The 19,608-nt window shown below is 41.6% G+C and overlaps 1 protein-coding gene across 1 annotated transcript; it reads right to left on the reverse strand.

Moving 5' to 3' along the window:
- Positions 1–429: 429 nt before the first annotated feature.
- On the reverse strand, positions 430–18,758 carry csnk1da (casein kinase 1, delta a). The gene is made up of 9 exons (XM_061089938.1): positions 18,289–18,758; positions 12,142–12,252; positions 7,636–7,784; positions 6,801–7,029; positions 6,536–6,706; positions 6,223–6,371; positions 5,647–5,815; positions 5,302–5,414; positions 430–3,572 (listed from the first exon to the last, which is right to left on the reverse strand). The coding sequence occupies exons 1-9, from the start codon at positions 18,362–18,364 to the stop codon at positions 3,522–3,524; spliced, it is 1,218 nt and encodes a 405-aa protein (XP_060945921.1). The 5' UTR covers positions 18,365–18,758; the 3' UTR covers positions 430–3,521.
- Positions 18,759–19,608: the final 850 nt, after the last annotated feature.

A 19,608-nucleotide genomic window follows, 5' to 3' on the forward strand; every position in this document is an offset into this window, starting at 1 on the left:
ACTCGTTCTCACTGCAGCTAAGCCAGCATACATTTCTACAGGCTGTCTTTTGATTAGATAAAGACAAAGACATCTGCTTGAAATAAATCGTAATAAAAATCCATCCATTGTTTTCTTATCCGAGATCGGGTCGTGGAGGTAGCCAGCCACGAGCATACCAGTCCCCCCCCCCCCTCTCCCTAGCAACACATTCCATGTAATTCAAGTAACTCTTACTTACTCGATACTTAAAAATCCTCAGTGATTAATGAAACATTAAGCTTATGGATATACAGTATTTTTAGGCCCCAGTGAAGAAGAGTTGGGATTGCTCTTCCTCTAGTAAACACCCTCAGGCAAAATTCTCCTAAAATCCCACACTGAAACATTGTATGGGAAATCACACCTCTAAAAACATTTTTTTTTTAGTCAGTCAATAAAAACAACAAATACAAGTACTTATTAATTTATTTACACAATTTTAAAATACACAAATACAGTGGTATTACACGTGAGGAGCAAAAGTCATAAGGTGGGAGTGGAAAGACAAAGATTTCCCAATGATCTACAGTGAAGAGATGCTTTGTGGGACATGAGCAACCATCTCCACTGCACAGTTAAAAGCAAATTGCACAGGTGGTGACGAAAAGAAGAAACTGAGTTAAGCAGACTGACAAAGTAAACTATTATCCCCAGTAAAGTGTACTTGCATTTATCATAGCCATCATCAGTGAGACAAATAAGTTAATCTTTTTTTTTTTTTTTTTGGTTTGTTTTACAAGCCCACAGGTGAAGTACATTTTCAAAAAGCTGCCGTAGCAGGAATCTAATGGAGTGAAGCATTACCAGTCCCACCATACACCGTCATCATCATGATCATCATCCCAAACCTAACAGTTGCTCATTTGGACGTGGTGGACAGAGTAGGCACATCCTATACACAACAACAGAACATACATGTACAAATTAGCACTACAACCCCTCTCCCCTTCAACTACAGAAAATGGCCTACAATACGTTAGGACTAGTCTACCGGATCAAGAGTGTTCTACTTATAAATCTGCCGGATTCATTGGTCACGTCAGTTGGTTGACTGCTCAAATCAAGTTTCTTCTCTACAGAGAGACAGGAGTCGACTAGAAGAGACACGTTTAGTTCTTGTACCGCTGGGGACTCGACCGCAAACTCCTTTCTCACAACACTGAGTCTGTTGCTCTTCCAAACCTCTTCACCTCCATTTAACCTGATGTTACCACATACTGATCCACTTTCTACCTGGATCCTCAGACTGCACAGCTCTCACGTTGATATCCTGGTCTGAGAAATTAAGAGCCGAATCAGGGATGGTTTTAATCGGATTCTACTGGTTAAGCCTGATTGCATCGCTTTCAGTCGTGTACCACAACTTCCAACTATTTCTCCTTTTTAAAACAAGGTAGTAACAGTTGCAGCTACTTATATTTTGACTATTCTGGTAGAAAATTGGTAAAACGATTAATTTTACAAGCTGGTATTTTGTGGTCGTGCTCAGGAGAGCACCCAAATGAAGCCACCTCACTGCGAATGTCCTGAAGCTCAATCTGGGGGACAGCATCTTTGAAACACTCCAGTGATTTAGCATTGCCATTTCGTAAATGTTGTGGGTCTTGCAAAAACAGATTAAGAGAAGAAATAGCCAAATTGTCAAAATTGAGAGCCAAAGCTAACATGGTTGGAGCTCCAATAAGACTGGATCCTACTGAAACCATTATGTAACTGCATGGTATTCTATTCCAGAGCATCACAAGACATTTTTACCTCTGCCAAGAAGGTTTGTTTCGCTGTCAGTTTATTTTTCAGCAGGATTGAGCAGTAACTACTGAACTGACCCTTTTTTTCTTGGTTGGGCAAGAAAGAACCCGTTAAATTTTTTGTGTGGATCATACTTTATCGTTGCGAGAAGAGACAATTTGACATTTTCATCAAGCAGAAAATCAGGCATAATAAGAGGACTGATATCTATGAAGCTGTCTACTACAGTGCGGCTTGACAGGATTTAAGAGGACTGTTGGTCTTTGGCGGAGGTATGTGCTCTACTGAGTTAAATTCCAGTATAAAATAGTTGTCACTGGCTGAGTAGTTATCCTGAACGAGTGTGCCTTTAAATTTGTCAGTTGTTGAGGACATGTCTTTTTCTTAAGTTCTTGTAGTTCAGTTGTGCACTGTGCAACCATGTCATAAAGGATTGTGTAATGGCACATACTCAATATGAAAGTACTTCGAACAGGATAAGGCTAGAAGTAATGAATGCGGAAATCGGCCGATTCTGGGCAAACTTACTGAAGTGCAGTTTGTCGCGTGTAATCGGATTCTCCAAAACAATCATGCAAATTGATTACAAATGTTATGCTCTGTCCTACTTTTGTAAAGCTGTAAATTGCAGCAAGTATTGTTACATTGGAAAAGACAATATTTTTTATACATATATGTATGTGTGTGTATATACATATGAAATACACACACACATACATACACACATACATACCCCGTTGAGCTTGTATAACCCTAAGACAGAACCACACAAACACACAAAAACCACGTCACTACGCACAAAAACGACATCTCATCCATTCAGCGTGGACAGATCGACATCCCGACTATTACACTGTTCCATTCACAGCTTTGCCAAGCAGCACGCTGCAGTCACAACCTGAAGACTGAAAGAAAATGTGCTGCATGTGTTCAGATTTAGTACAACATCCTGGTTCCAACGCACCTGAGGAGGACAAAACCACTCATACTCTAGGATCAGATTGGAAAATAGAACATTAACGGGAGCTTTTTTCCCCATTTTAAAAACAGCGGGGGGTTAATCTACCTTAAAATTTAAACCTCAAACACCTAAAAAATGAAAAGTAAATGTTAACTTGTGGTATTTAAAGAGTCTTTCAGAGCACAAAAGAGAGCTTAGGCACTGTGCTTCCACACTGCCACGATGGATCATGCGCCTTCTGGATCTTGGATTCAAAAAAGTCCCACAAACTATTTCCAATAAGTAAGAAACTCGCCTTTCTCCATTTTCAAACCCTTGTAAAGTCTGACCAGTGGAGCTGGTGTGAGAGGAAGTTTAATGATAAAGAATAAAAATATGTAAAACCAAAGTTAAAAAAAGAAAAAACAAACAAACATGATGCCAGAGAAAAGTGAATTGATGGCTTCATCAACAATGAGGGCGAGGAGGGGGAGTGTCTCCACGTCTTCCATAGGAGAGGAAGAAGGGAGGCTGCGGCTGTTATTTTGCCAAGGTTGTTAAGGCAACCAAACTGTTCTCCACCCGCCTATCTCTCTATCACACACACAAACACACTCCTGGTGGTGCGACTCTTCCTCCGTCAAGTGAACAAGAGTGCAGCCAGACTCTTGTGCATTGGTTGGTAGTCCCCAGCATCATTCAAGAGTCCAGTGTATGTGTAAGTGTGTGAGTGTGTAAGTGTGTCAATGTGTGAGTGTGTGAGTGTGCTGCATGTTGAGGCCTCCATGGTACATGGGCGGATGGTCGGACTTCACCGTGGAGCTGCAGACTGGAGGCCGCTGGGCGTGACCCGGGACAGAGCCTGAGACGACAGATGGAAAAAGTTGCCTTAGTTATGATGACGGCATCAAATGTCAACAAACTCTGTGTGGCACAAGGAACAGTTCAACCGTCAGCACTCTTAATGTTTGTGCATTAAATGTGAAGCTCCAGCCACGAAATTGGTAGAAAAGGAATATTTCTTAAAATGTTAAACTAAACCTTTAACAATGAATAAACTCTTTGGGGTTTTTGTATCAACTGAAAAACAGAGGGAATATGTAAAGACTACATGATGTAGTATTCCTCTCAGATGAGGAAATACCGTGTAACGATGGGGACAAGGGAGTATATTTGCATGCTTTTTTAATATATTGAGAGGTTGTGTTATACAGGGGTGTTGTGTAAAACAGATAACATTATGTTCACTGTGCTACAGTCTGGAAGCTTTACTGACAATTCTCACATTATAATAAAGAAATGGGCCCAAAAAGTAAAAGTATAATACCAATGTGTTTTTTTTTTAATTGGTGCAAAGAATCATTCATTGTTTATAGTTTTTATTTGAACAACGTCCTACTGAAAACTGAGCCCTTTGGATTTATAAAATACTTTAAATAAATGAAATTTGCCTGCTGGACTTTGGTCATAATTGTACAGTGATTGCTACTATCAGAGTTAAGTCACACAGACTGTTGTTTATTTTCTGTGAATTGAAATTGCAATGGAAATAACGTATTGCTTAATACCAGTCATTGTATGGGTTGATATGTACACACACGTGATTTTAACAGTCCTGCATATTAACACATGCAAATGATCTAAATAATTCAGCAGGCCTTTTTATTATTAATGAGCCATGCCGTAATAAACAGCATGCAGCATGAGAGATTATACAGACAAAAGAAAAGATGACCTTAGTTGAGCAAGGACTCAAAACAGATCAACTCGTTAACAAGCTTTTCTGTCTCAACTGTTACAGGGACATTCAACTGAATTGGATTTCTTTAAATCACTACATCCTCATTGTGATGGGAAAAAACTTTTAATGACCGATGTTAATTATGATATATCTTGAGACTTGGTTTTCTATTTTTCCTTATGACTGGTTGTTCCCCTTTCAACCACTTGGAGGAGCAGTCAGTCTACAAGAACGCATCACAAAGAGGAGCACTGGCATGCAATGCTTTGTGTGCCTCCCTTATTATAACATTACAAAAAAATATGAGAGACTAATGATGTTTCATTTTATTAAATTGAAAAAAATAGGAAACTGATTAATGGCCCTCTAAGAAGATTTCTCTGGCTAAGAAACTGCAACAAAAAAAGGAGAGAAAACCTAATGAAACAGCAGAGTGCTGCTGGGATGTTTTGTTCATCATCCAGATCCCCACTACCAGTGTGATGTAGGCGCTGAACTTTAACTCTTCTGTCCGTCTCGCTAATGTGTGCTGATGTTCTTCTGATGTTACAAAACTGAAGTTTGGCTCCTTACTATCTGTGATTCATTTTTGATTGCAAAATTAATTAAAAAAAAAGGGAACAAACATTTTGTACAAGTGAAGTTATCCTAAACACTGTAAACACTGTATGCTCCCTTATAATATATGGTTCCTCCTTTTTGCATGAGTCCATATTTGGCACAGAATATTTCACATTCCTGCTGAGGAGTATGTAGCTTGATTTGTCAGAACTAGTATGATTTAAAAAATTGTAAGTTATTTCCTGGATGTGTGTATGTGCGTGGTCACATGTGCGTGTGTATCGGTTACCTGTGAGGTGGACATACGGGATGTGTCCTGGCGCCCCGTCAAGTCTGAGGAGGAGATGTTGACGGGTGCACCGCGATGAAGACGCATGCTCACCTTCCTCTCTTTCTCCAAACCTGAGGGACGGAGTGGTCTGATTATTATCATCAGGGGAGGGAAAAGCCTGTGTGGTGGTTTAGTGACTGTGCATTAATGCCTTTAAATAAACTCAGTCAGAAATGAAAGAAAAGAGAGGGGTAGCTGAAATTTAAGTTGCACAAACAGATATAAAGAGACGCGCTTAAGAATACAGAACTCCAATCAGAGCAAGAAACTAATCATAAATAACTTGTGTCTGTGAGCACTGACCTGTGTGTGAGGTGGGGTTCAGTGGGGAGGGGGCTGCGGCGTCCTGAGTTGCCCTGGCTCTTCCTGAGGCTGATGCCATGCCCCTGGCTCCAGGGTTCCTACTGTGCCTCAGCCTCTCTTCCCGCTCTCGACGCTCCCTCTCTGCATCCTCCACAGCCCGGTTGGCCCCCTGACACATCAGAGACAGAGTTACAAGTCTGCAGCAGGCCCACTCTAACACCCAACACACATCTGGGGCCGCCGCCCAATGAGCCAATCTTTTGCTTTACAAAGTCAAGTCAGGTATTTCGTTGTTTTTTTTTTAAACATCAGCAGGTATGCTGATGTTCTAGTTCCAAACTAGATCGCATGACAAACAATCAACTGCCAACCATCTAGGAATGAAAAGAACATGCAGTGACTTAAAGGGATAGTCCCCCGAAATGTTTTAATTCACTCATTATCTACTCACCACTGTGCAGATGGTGAGCAGTCCACAAAACATAGTGGTGAGTAGATAATGAGGGAATTTTCCTTTTTCAGTGACTCTTTAAGTCAGAGTGAAAGATATCACATCAATGTGTTAACACAACTTACAAATTTGAGCATGTTCCAGTCGAAGACGTAGTCGTAAGAGAAGCCCTGACGGTGGAAGAGGTTCCTGAAGAGCTGGCGGAGATACGAGTAGTCTGGTTTGTCGTCGAACCGCAGTGAACGGCAGAAGTTCAAGTAGGTGGCAAACTCAGCTGCGGAGACAAAGAGGACGACATCGTTCAAAAACAGACAACACTCCACACAGACTCCCTGATACAAAAGCAGTACTTAGTGTAAAGCTCTAAAAAGTGAAGGGGCACTATCAGAAAAAATCCTATTGAAACTCATGAAAGGTGCGAGGAGGGGTCAAACATACATGGGTAGCCTTTGCAGAGGACCTCAATGGGTGTGGACATTTTCTTCTCACTGATGCGTTCATACTTCTGCCTCTTGGTGGCTGCTTTGAGACCTTGCCAGGGCAGAGAGCCCAGGTTGAAGTACATCAGGACGTATCCCAGTGACTCCAAGTCGTCCCGTCTGGACTGCTCTGTAGACAGAGAGAGAGAGACAAGGGAGATTCACATCATGGTTTCAAAGAGGGATTTAGCCATTCATGGCAGAAGTCAGCAGATTTGTCTCACCAATGCCCAGATGGGTGTTTATAGAAGCGTAGCGGGCTGTGCCGGTCAGGTTCTTGTTCTCGCGGTACGGGATGTGCTGGTGCGTGCGGGCGTCACGGTATTTCTTAGCCAGGCCGAAGTCGATGATGTAGACCAGGTTGCCCTTCTTACCGAGGCCCATCAGAAAGTTGTCTGGCTTCACATCTCTGTGGATAAAGTTCTTGGAGTGGATGTATTCAATGCGGCTGATCTAGAGGACAGGATTTGATGTCAGCGTTAACAGAGTTCTGATGTAAAATACATTTGAACTGAAAAAAAACCTTTGGGTTTTTGGAATCCAAAGAGTCAATCCAGAGCTGCGTGCTGGAGTTTTTCTGTCCAGGTAATTGCCATATGTACGATACTTTGATAAATCTTGTCTTTTGTATGATCAATAATACCAAAATTCCCATAATGTACAATAATTTCATCTTTTTGTGATGTGTCAGGAGGTATAAGACGTCCGTGTTTATACGTGGTGATGTACGTGAATACGGATCATGCCTGTTTTTTTACACATCTCTCCTCATGTGACTCCTTCCTTCCTATCCCGTTGATCTAAATGTCTGATATGCATTTTTATTAAATAATTATAAAAATATTTGTTTACACTGCTTCAATTTTAAGCCCCTGGTACAATACTTTAACATCTGCAACGCCGTTCGTCCCATGCATCATGTTGAAAGGACGTGAAAAATTCCTGTAGAATGTTACAGAAGATGAGGACTATTGTCTGAGTGAGCATTCTTTTAAAAGTCTCCACATAAACCAACACATCAGGCAACCCTCTTGCGGTCTTCTCCTCTCTGGTACTCACCATCTGGTCGGCCAGCAGCAGGACTGTCTTGAGGCTGAACTTGCGGGAGCAAAAGTTGAACAGATCCTCCAGACTGGGCCCCAGCAGCTCCATTACCATCACATTGTAGTCACCCTCAGCCCCGCACCACTTTATCGTTGGAATACCCACTGGAGGACAAGAGGGAGTGAAAAAACAGAAACATTACATTTGGATTATCTTTATTAAGTCCTGTGATGTTTCAGTTACCAAAACACATTCAACTTTGAACACATTTTCAAAAAATTGGGGGTAATTAGAAATTGTGACTTCTTGATTTCAAGTAAATAGTTCTTCCTGTGTGACTGTAGAAGCATGACGACACCAGCAGTCTCCACAGGTGGCAAAGGAAAACAGCAGATCCAAACTGTCATTACAATTGTCCTGATTAACATGTATCAAACGATTCTTTGGCCTTCAAACGAACATAGCTGTACCCATAGGTAAAGCTAAATCAGCACCTTCCAAACAAATGATGCGGGTTTCCTCTCCGTCATCCATCACTCAACTGTATTGACTTAGTTAATCTTCTTTAGATTCAGACTAAATGTGGCATGTCTTTCCATCTGGGCTGGTATTTGTTAACTTGTAGGGATGTCACGAGAACCGATACCTACGATACCTTTCGATACTAACATAACAAAACGATGCCCAAGTTTTTGAAGTACCGTAGGCACTGTCAGCTTCGATGCCAGCAGCTGTTAGCAACTTAGCATTAGCATCGGTGCTGCGCCAGTCGCAATTACATTCTGAAAACCAAGACGGCAACTGCGGCTGCAGCGTTCGCCCCACCTCGACTTGTTTATTAAAAGGCACAAAGAGTCGTGTATGGAAGTATTTTGCGTTTGACGCCGGGTTTACACCGGACACGGAAGCAACGCCGCCGCTCCGCGCTAATCTTTAGTTTACACCGGAAGCTGAAGCGGCGCATGGGAGTGGATGGGAGCCAGCTGTTATTTTAGGCTTGGTCCTGCGCTTACGAGTCGCTTTGGCGTCGCTTCAGCGTCCGGTGTAAACCCGGCGTGAGGCAGATGTATCATTTAATGCATAACGTGTCTCACAACAAAGCGTCACTCACATGCGACCGCAACTACCGTATAACCCTCAGTATATACACAGCGCAAGCACATTGAATTACCGTATATGACATTAACAACATCCAAATAATGCACTTTTTTTTTACCATGGTATCGAAATTGGCATCGAGAATCGTGTTATTTTACTGGTATTGGCACCGACTACTGAATTTTTGGTATCGTGACACCCCTATTAACTTGTATGACACAGTTTTAAGAATAGTTCTTATACTTACTAGTCACAACCTTGTTGGTGAAAGGGAGGAGTTTGTTAAAAGCTTTTATAAAAATGGCCCCAGGTTTTTATACAATTCTTTATTCAATGCTGACAGCAGTGACTGCTAAAATACTACAATTATGTTTGCCCACAATGCTCTCAGGAGGAAAGCGTATGAGAATCTTTAAAGATTTAATTCAAACTAGAATATAAAATAGCAAATCAGAGATATAAGAAAAAGATTCTTGAATAAATTATTAGTCAGAGGTCAAGTAATATTAATCAAACCACCTGATTCAGCAGAAAGTCTAACAGTTCTCATATTCTCTTTCAGAGTGAACAGAATAATAATGTGGCATGATATGTTGTTCAATTCAATCTTCTGCAAACCACGCTTATGATAAGGCTGTGACAGAGAACATGTGATGGTTTATCAGGTCTGGGTGCAGGCCAGTGTAAAACCATAGAAAATAATGAAAAGTTCAAGGCAGAGGCCAGCTGGTTTAGTAGTAGCTGGTAATTAGCTGACGCTGCCAAGACGAAGAGGGCATATGGCATTTCCTTCTACAGGCAGACAGCAACCAAATGCTGCTGCTCAGCACCTCTCACTGCTCCACACACAGACACTGTGCACCAGCTATTTATATACATATGAACCAAAATACATCCATCTGTCTGGGTCAGCCACCATGTCCCAATAGATCCTCCCATGCTGCAACAAAAATACAGTTGCATGCGTGTGCACAGTAGTCCTTACAAAGAGAAACCGCCTCTTGTACATCTACATGCTCTGTCAAGCAGACCATTGAGCGCTGTCCCGATAATCTGTGGATACACAACCTTTCACTACTCCACCGTCTACAATGAGTAATATGTTAAATCAACCATGTACATGTGTGGAGGAGCAAGTGTCCAAAACTGAGAACTTCACATTCTATTCACTCATGCATCCTTTAACTTTTTCACTTCCAAGACCCAGGTCGACACAGCAGCAGATTAGAAGATATTAAGATTTTATATTACCATAAAGGGATGAGGGGGGAGGGGGGGAGTGTTAAAGTCCACAAAACACTTAAGGAGTTTCAGGGATAAACGACGTTTACTACAGGCGACCTCGTCTTCAAAAGTAATAAAACAGAAAAAAAGATAACATGCCTCCATACTGCTCGTGTGGTTCCATCCAAGTGTCCGCAATGAATGCTGGTGCTTGCGGACACTTGGATTTAACCACACGAGCAGTAATGAGGCATGGTCTATTTTTCTGTTGTTTTCTTTACGTCTGAAGAATTGGACACCATTGGCTTCAATTGTATTGGATTCAGCTGCAACGCCTAAAGGCCGATTTATACTCGGCTTTTTACGGACGCACACACGCACGCGAGCGACGCAACACGCCCCTCGCGTACTTGCGGGGGGGCGTGTTGCGGCTTGCGTGCGTCAGCCAATTTTTCTGACTATACGACAAAGCGACGCGAGCCTCACGCAGCCCGCAAGGCTTGTGATTGGTCTGCTTACTACATCCCGTCCGGAGTCGCATTTCCGGTTTCAATCCCGGAAACTGCGGAAGCCACGGAAGATTTAGAAGAACGAATATGGACCAAATAGAAGAGTACTTGGCAGAAAAGATCCGAAACCATGACCACTAGTATAACCCGTCACTAACCGGCGGATTTGTCCGCCAGAAAAAGGCTCTGAGGAGCCGCTGTGGCGATGTCAATAAACGTGTGCCACACACGAAGAAGAGCCGACTTCAACAACAAACATTACTCCGCCTAGTGGTCTGGCGGTGAATTGCGTTGCAACACGCGCAACTCTGGGGGTAAAAAACGACTATAATTCGGCCTTAAGACTCCAGAAGTGTTTTGTGGACTCAAACACTTCACCCAACCTCCATCAGCATAGTGGGGAGTAGATAATGAGGGAATTAAATTTTTCCCGTGAACTATCCCTTTAAAGACAAAAGAACTGTAACGGGACAAAGACTACATGAAACCTCTTAGGAGATCTTCTGCCCACTGCATTCCATCTTCAATAAGTCAAAAGTTGACTTAACCTTGACTGAGGCTAAATTCATGTGAATACATTGTGGTTCAACTTCAGAATTTTCCTAAACAGAGACTTTGGTAAATGCTGCTCAGTTTGATATGTGCAGGGTTACGTTTAAGTCTGGAAGGGTAGAAACAGACTTTTGAAAGCAATAAATGCAGACAAACATGCTTGCATCCTGATTGGGTATTTTCAATCACAATCCATTACTTTATATGATATCATGTGACGCTTTTCTGGAAGCAATCAAACAGACAAATGGAATCAGCCTCAGCAGTCGTGAATGCAACACAGATAACAAATAAGCTGTGCTGACCTTGTTTACCTTGCTAGCTGTTGAGCCAGTAACACTCATCGTTTTATAATTATACAAGTGCAGGTGAGTCATTAAGAAAACAATCTGTAAAAATGCCTGTGGGCACAAAAACGTTCATCACAGCAAGTTTATCTGAGGCCTTCATATTGACTGAGATTATTTCTAAATCCGTACTTAAAATGACTTGGTTTTCATTTTTAAATAAAAACAAAGTAGTGTAGCCTGGGGGGGTGGTGAGGGATGATCGTTTTGATTGGCCAGGGAGTCACTTCCTGGAACATGCACGCAGCATGCGCATGTGCAACCAAAAAACTGAGTGGATAACATTATACAAGATCTCATGTTTCAGTTCATTATGAAACAGTAGAGGGACAAACTAGGGAAACACTAGCGTGTACATGCCCTTAGCCTCAACAAATATTTGCATTTGGGTCATTAACTGTTTTTACATTATAAATAACCTGTGTTCTGCATGTCACAGTTACATATAGATGTCATGCTCACTCTATCACACCACATCTCCTGTTGCAGTTTTCCCCGAGGTTCTACACTGACCTCATACAGGGCGTTGCTGGAATCCAAAAGATTTCGGTGAAAAAAAAAAAAGATCTTGTAGCGATAGAGAACTCTAAATCACTTCCAACAACCAGCTCAAGATAGGTACCTCAATATGTTCAATGGCAGCAAACATCTGTAGTTTTCTAATGATTGACAATGACGATTGGATGTTGGCTTTCATTTTACATTGCTTGTGAGGGAGTGTGGAGTTTTTAGTTCATAAAAACAACATGGCAGGATGTGTTGTGTACATGGTGTGTAACAGTATAAATTACCTCCACCCTGCATCATCTTGTAGATTTTGCTCTCTATGTGGAGCTGTGGGTGTTTGGTCTTCACACATTCCAATTTGATGGCGACCTCCTCCCCAACTGAGATGTCCGTACCTAGAAACAAAGACACAGACAGGCAGATTTAGTATATTTATCATTGCATGTAATAATCGAATGCAGATATGTAACATATCCGTACAGCAGCATGGGAAAGCCAGGGGAGCACTGTAGTAGGTCAGTAATTTGATAAATGTTAAGACAGTTAAAATTTTACTTTGTCAACAATTTGTATTAGGCTGCCTCTCACAGAAATAAACACATACAAATCACTTGGGTGGGGATTGAAGTGGTGAAGGGTGCACAGGCAGCCAAAATGGAAGAGGATATCAACAATGTGCACGATATGTAACGTGCTCTTCTTTCATGTATCGACTTGCATGTGCAGCCCAAATTCCTCACAGCTATCATTACAATTTCATCCAACTATGACAAGGGGATTTGGTGAGTTGTCTGTCTGAGTCGACTCCTTGCTGCTGCTCCATGTGATCGGCCAAATCCCTGCTTCAGCTGACTCCTTCCTAAAAATGGTTATGGGGTCCAGTTCCCTCCACACACACAGCAACTGGACACTAGGTTACGTAATTGCATTACACGCACACTAGCATAAACGCACACTCAAACACACACACACACACAGAGCAGCTGTTCATCATGTAGGCTAACAGCAGCACCAATGGAGCATCATTGATTTCTCTGTATGATGTAATCTAGGTGGGCTGAGCTGCACTGATCAGGGCGGGGCATGAAATTAGGACCATGACCCCAACTAACTGATCAGTGTTCCAACTCCAGCCATCGAGCTCTGTACACAGGCAGTTTTAAGTGCACAAAACACATGATGCACACAAGTTTTTGTAGATCAACAGAAACTCTCATTGAACATTTTCTGCAATTATTTATTCATCCCATTCAGATTGCTGCTCACACTTGTACATTTGTTGACCTATTCTGTTTGATATACAAGCAATAGTCAGTACATTGAGTTAACATTTTAAGGCTGAGTTTAAGATGTGCAGATACAGAGTCCTGATCTGATACCAGTGCTTGTATAATGTTTTTTAACAGTGGTTAACCCTGTATGGAAGTGAATATTGCTATCATGTTTGTATGGTCTCGCTCTTATTAAACCCTTTGAAAGACTTTCACAGAATGAATGCCATAGAACTACAGTTATTATATAGGAAATATATGTTATTTGACATTAACCGAATATCTGTTTGTGTGTTTTGGTAAAACAGTGTGTACATGTGTGGAGTGTTTTTTTCGTGAGTGCTGCTGCTGGCAAAACATGTTAGGACACATCCCTCAACACTGGTTCAACATGAAGAAATAATAATGAAACATTATGAGCTCAAAATGAAGTCTCTAATTAAAGTAATTCTGAAATGTCACTTGGACATTCACATCACAGATCTGGGCAGCATGTCAAGACGGATGCTGTGATGTAAAACAAGTAGGACCAGGCACAGAATGCCAACAATCCCCTTTCCAAATACTGCAACAGCATACTGAGAGAGGTATGAGCCAGCAGATGCAACATATTATTAACTTGGTTTGTGTTGAACCTGAACTGCAAGACCTACGGTTCAGGGAGTATTTCTGAAATGTTACCTAATCGGTTTGCCTTAATTAAGTCTGGCTAATGTCCATAAAATTGAAATGTGGACATTTTTCAGAGTTTTCCTTTCTCATATGAAGAACGTAGCAGAAGATTGTCCGCACATCTCTGTCACCTTCCTATCTGTGTATGGCTCCTCTATTTCATCCTAAGGCATTTGTAAATTATTTATTTTTTTGCATCGGCGGGGTGTTAATAACATCCGCCCAATCACTTGCAGAGATGTTTCCAGTATTTTTCCTATTGTATTCTCAGTCAAACATTTTCTGGGCATTTTACTCTGGGGCTGGTAGGGAAAGTTCTGGAAAACGTGCAGAACAGCGGACTCAATCATTTGCATTCTTACATACAGCCCCTCCAGAAAATTTCAGGAAAAATGTATGGACTCCAGAGCATGTCTGAAAGCATCACGGCTGTGAGAAGATAAGAAAAACTACTGAATGAGTCCTTTGCCACAGAAACAACCCGTGAGAATCGGTTGGATTAGATGATGTCGCCATAACCACACCATAACTTCACACAACATCAAACCACAAAGCTCCACAGGTAGAACAAGTGAAAGGCAGCACGAAGATGCCTCATGAGTTTGAAAACTGAGTCACCAGCAGAATAAGTCTGAGCATGTCTTAAGTCAATGTTATTTTAACAGCCCCTGAACAACTTCACTGTTAGCCTTCTTTGCATAATTGGACCCATCCCTGTTAGCATACACCGCTGCAAGCATTTCAGTTTACTGAGATACAGTTCACACTGCAACTATTAGGACAAATTCACTTTTTGTTCAAAACACTTGAAGATTTAGCATATTTAGTTTGAAACCAAATGATTAGACATTAAAGCTTCTCTGCTCTTTCTATACCGACGTAAATCTACTCATTGGACTGTGGAAAACACAGAGACAGGTTCATCACATTTTATCTTTGAAAAAAAAAAGTTGGCAGGTTGTTGGGACAGAAAAGGGAGAAAATGGCACGGACATGTTAACCCTTTGTGTTTCATAGATCAAAAAAATAAAGGGGTAGGATTTACCCCTACATAGGAGTAGTGGAAACTATCAAAATTCAAAGCATACAAAAGTAGCCAAAAACATGCAATGCCACAAGAGGGAAGGTAAGTGGGATGTATTTGTTTTTACTCAAGTGTTGGGAATAATCCAGTTCAGGGGGTTGGGACAGAGACAAACACCAGCATTTGGATTTCTGCAGCTTGTTTTAACATCACCCACTAGATCAGACCAGATGAAGCAACAGACGACTGAACAGCAGAATTTTGAGGAAACACATCCTGACTCAACCACGTGACTAACTGCTTACGCACACTGGAGCGCTACTTAGTCTTGTAAAAACCTTGGAGATTACTAGCTATTCTACCAGTTTGGTTTATTTGAAGGGCCCAATATGAACCCTGTCACAGCACACAGAGTACACGGGTTCATTCCAAGAGCTGAGCTCATCTCCCTGCCTGCCAATAAAACACCAATACAAGCACAACCTGCCACTAAGCAAGCCGGACACAACCAGCTGCTCACACGTCACTGTTATTAGCGTGTTCACACACACACACACACACACACTGCGTGGGATATAAACGTGTTCGGTGAAACCAAACATTTAACACAGGGGTCTTCAACGTTTTTCAGGCCAAGGACCCCCAAACTGGTGGAGAGATGGAGCAGGGACACCCTACTATATATATTGTATACAATTGTGTTTTATATTAAACTGGACCTAGTGCCATATATAAACATAGCTACCCTGTTATTGTGCATTCAATACTAAGCCATTCAAATATTACACGGTTCATATATTCATGTTTTTAATTTAAACATGTGCAAGGGTGGCCATGCCACTGCCATTTATAAACATACATCTTGCATACAACACTGAGCTATTAAAGTAATTCACAGATTCATGTTTTTATTTTTAACATACATGTAGAAGAGACAGTGAATCCTCAAGCCATCTGTGGATGGCACACATACTCCCACATTAGTGAGATGTCGGACCCTGATGGGTAGCACACAACTTATCTAACCTTGGACGGATGGAGGTTGTCAGGCAGAGGGTCAAATCAGCCTCACAATATGTTGGATGCATGTTAATGTGTATTTTAAGACATTTAAATTTGCGGGAAAAAAATTGGTTCGAAAATAAAAAAAAATATAAAAAATGGTTTAATCAACCAAACATTTTGCGACCCCCCTGCAGTACCTCTGCGGACCCCCTAGGGGTCACGGGCCCCCTGTTGAAGACCTCTGATTTTACAGATAGTGACAGGTCATACATCCAGTGTCAAACTTTCATTTTTCGTTCGTTTTGTCATATCTTCCCTTGCATATTAAGGGTAAAAAAAAAGATGTACTGTGAGCACATTGTACTGTGACCAGACTCCAAAAACCTGCAGCACAGGATGGGTCAGGCAGTTCGATCTGAAAGAACCACGCTCTGTTCTGGCTTGTTTACAACGTTGCGTAACCTTGGTCCCAGCCGCTCGGAGGGGAGAGGACATGGAGTAAAGAGAAAAACACAAAGTGATTATGTAAGCAGCTGGCAGCTCTCACTGTCAATCCAAACAACAGGTCATGTGGAAGACAGACTGGATCCAACTAATGCTTTAATCAACTTTCCCTCTGCTCTTGTGTTTTGAAAAGAAACACACTAGTATACCATGTTACCCAGAGGAGTTTCTGATCAATTGGTACAACTTAACCAATTCATGCTTGTATTGCTCATATAAACACAAGTGCGCAAATCCAATATATAGATGTGGGCAGGAACCTAACTGAATAAAAACATTACGTTGCAGAGGTCATTCAAGTAGAAGATATACTTATTTACTTATATGAGGAGGTGAAGTTATTTTTATGTGATTTAAATTTTCTATTTCTTTCAAGGAAAAAGAAAAAAAAACTTCACAAATAACTGACAAACAAGCCTCATCAACCAACACCAGGAAGCCAAAGTTAACGGCCCAAACACTTCCTCCCATGTAAAGGGGAACTGAAGTTTGCCCATGCAAGCTAATGCAAATCAAAGAGTTACTATGAACTAAATATCCAAGTGATCAGAATTTGAACCGTCAATGTTTTACATTTTGCTTAACAAATGCATGTTAGGAAAATACACTTGTGAAATGAATTAGGCTTATGTTTCAGGGTTTCCTACAACATCTTGCTTCAGGAGGTGGTCTACCCCTCAATGCGAACAACCATATATTTTGCCTATGGTACAGATAGAAAATATAATGAAACTATAAAAACAATTAAGTCAGTGTCAAAAGCCAGAGCTGGGTATTACAGGTTAATTAGATGTCAGTGATTAAGTGTTCAGTGCACAGCCTGTAAAAGCTCTTCATTAATTAACAATGCCCCTTCTCTGCTGTTGTTCAGATGACCAAAGCTTAAGCTCAGAAATGTGATCAGCTGTTCTCAACCAATGTTGCCAGGAGCTGTGAACCTCCAACATGATGACCCCATAGGATGCATTGAATAAAAGGTGGCAGGGCTCAGTCAGGAAGATGTGCATGTTTTGATTAGATCACTTCTGATTGTTATTTTGAGAGCCGGATTTGCCCCTTGAATGCAGAGCATAACATGCACTTCTCCTGATAATCAGTGTCCAACATGGGACCAAACTCATACTGAGACCATACTAAGAGGTGGCACATCTAATCAGTCCTTACATATTCCACAGATTGAATAGGGGACAGCCTTAGGCCCTTTGTAGATAAAACGAATTTATGAGCAGGCACTGAAAAGGGAGCCAGAGATCTTCATTTGTTCAAATTTAACTGAAAAGGACCCAAAACGAGCCCAGTGGACATTCTCATTTGTTTATTACCATGTTCATTTTAGAGGAAACTCTCAAAAGGTCGACATTAATCGGTGGGAACTTCCTGAAACCTCTCGATGAAATACTCCTTTATGTGAGCAGTCCTACTAGAGGCAGAAGATCGGGAAGTGAAGCGGCCTGTTGGATTCAGAGATCAGCTTGAGCAGCTCCGTGTTATTTTAGACTCGAGCAGTAAATAGCAAAGCCTGTGTCCTGCTCGGATCTTCTGTTTCTGGACTGCTGCTGCCTGACGGTGATTAAAGGCAGAGAGAGAGAGAGGGGGGTAGTCTCATATTAGCTAGTTAATAGCTGATAAAGGGATTAGCTACATAGCAACCGTCAGTTCCCATACAGGTCGTTACCAAGGCTTCCTTTGGACACTTGTTATGACGGATACAGAAAAGAGTAGAGTAGAGCACAACGAACAAAGACACCGCTTATTGTTATTTAAAACAGCAGACGTTTCGTTACAGCTAGATGCTAACTTGGTAGCTTAGCATCAAACAGCTAACAGCTGATCGACCAGCAGCGTCTTTTGGGAGAACTCAGGGAAACAAGGAAATGGTCAGAGCCCCGAGCTGTTTGATGGACAATGACACAAACAGCAACACGACATCAGGTGTGTTTTTGACGAGGACTCACCCAGGTAGATGTCTCCAAACGACCCGCTGCCGATTTTCCTGCCCAGTCTGTATCGGTTTCCTACTCTCAACTCCATGGTGGGGGCAGCTGTGGTCGGCTAGCAAGCTCACTCGCTAGCTCGAAAGGTGAAAAGGGAATGTTGAGGTTGAACGCCCCGGTGTTTAAAAGCAGAACGGGCCGAACCGAGCAGCTCCTCGGGACAGATCCGCTGTCTTCTCTGTGTTGTCTCCGGGTTAGGCTCCGCTCCCGCAGTCTTTCGCCACTTGTTTTAAAATGCTGCGAAAGTCATCTGGCGGTAATACGGGGCTTGTTGGAAAGGTCGAGGTGTGAACTTGATGCTCCCGGTGGTTTGGATACGATTGGACGTTAAATGTCCGCGGATGAAGACGGATTTTGAGGCGCTACGGTTCAGGGCTGGGCTCGAACAGTCTCCCTTTTGATGCTACCTCTTCTCCCTGTCAGCATCCTGATCATCCGCCGTCTACGTCAGTCGTCACTTCCGTGCTGCGTGACGCCAGTGCCAAAGAGCCTTTTACCGTAGAGCTGCCAACAGACACCGGCAACAGTAACAGCACAGTGTTTCTAAGAAAGAGAGAACTTTCCCTTTGTCTACACAACTACCGACACACATGCCTCCTAATATATATATATATATTTAGATATTTATATTTTATTTTCTATTTTAAATTTTTGTTATTCTATTTTATTCTATTTTATACTATTTCTATTTTTATTTGAATTTTTTTTGGTTGAAATTACTGAGCATTGAGAGCCTGTGACCCTAGTATTTCATTGCCAGCGACTGCTTCTTGTTATCTCTGTGCATTTGACAATAAAAATCTTGAATCTAGCTACCTACCTACCTAACTTCAAAAGCTGAATGCACATATTGTATATATTTCATATTCTATTTTATTTAATTACAAAATACATATATACTCTTGCATGGAGCTCTTGTAACAAACACAATTTCCCCTGGGATCAATAAAGTATTTCTGATTCTGATAAACTTTCACTTTTAAGCCTGTATCATTGATGGTTTGGATGTTCTTTGATTTATGGTACCTCATTTGTTCAGTCTGACTTTAACAGGCTCTTTTTCACATACTGCTATTAAAGTATACATCTGTTTACTAAGAGGTACACCTAGTGGTGGCCACTAACATCATGAATTAGTGCGGTAGAACGTACGAGGGATGTTCTCCGTCTCGTCCTATGTTCTAAAAAGGGACAGTGTTTAGTTTAAAAAGGCGTAGAGGTAATGATGTCTGATATACTGAGCAGGTCACACAGTTTTCAAAGTGCTGCCATACGGGTCAG

Source organism: Limanda limanda, chromosome 17 (assembly GCF_963576545.1).
Source record: "Limanda limanda chromosome 17, fLimLim1.1, whole genome shotgun sequence".
NCBI lineage: Eukaryota > Metazoa > Chordata > Actinopteri > Pleuronectiformes > Pleuronectidae > Limanda > Limanda limanda.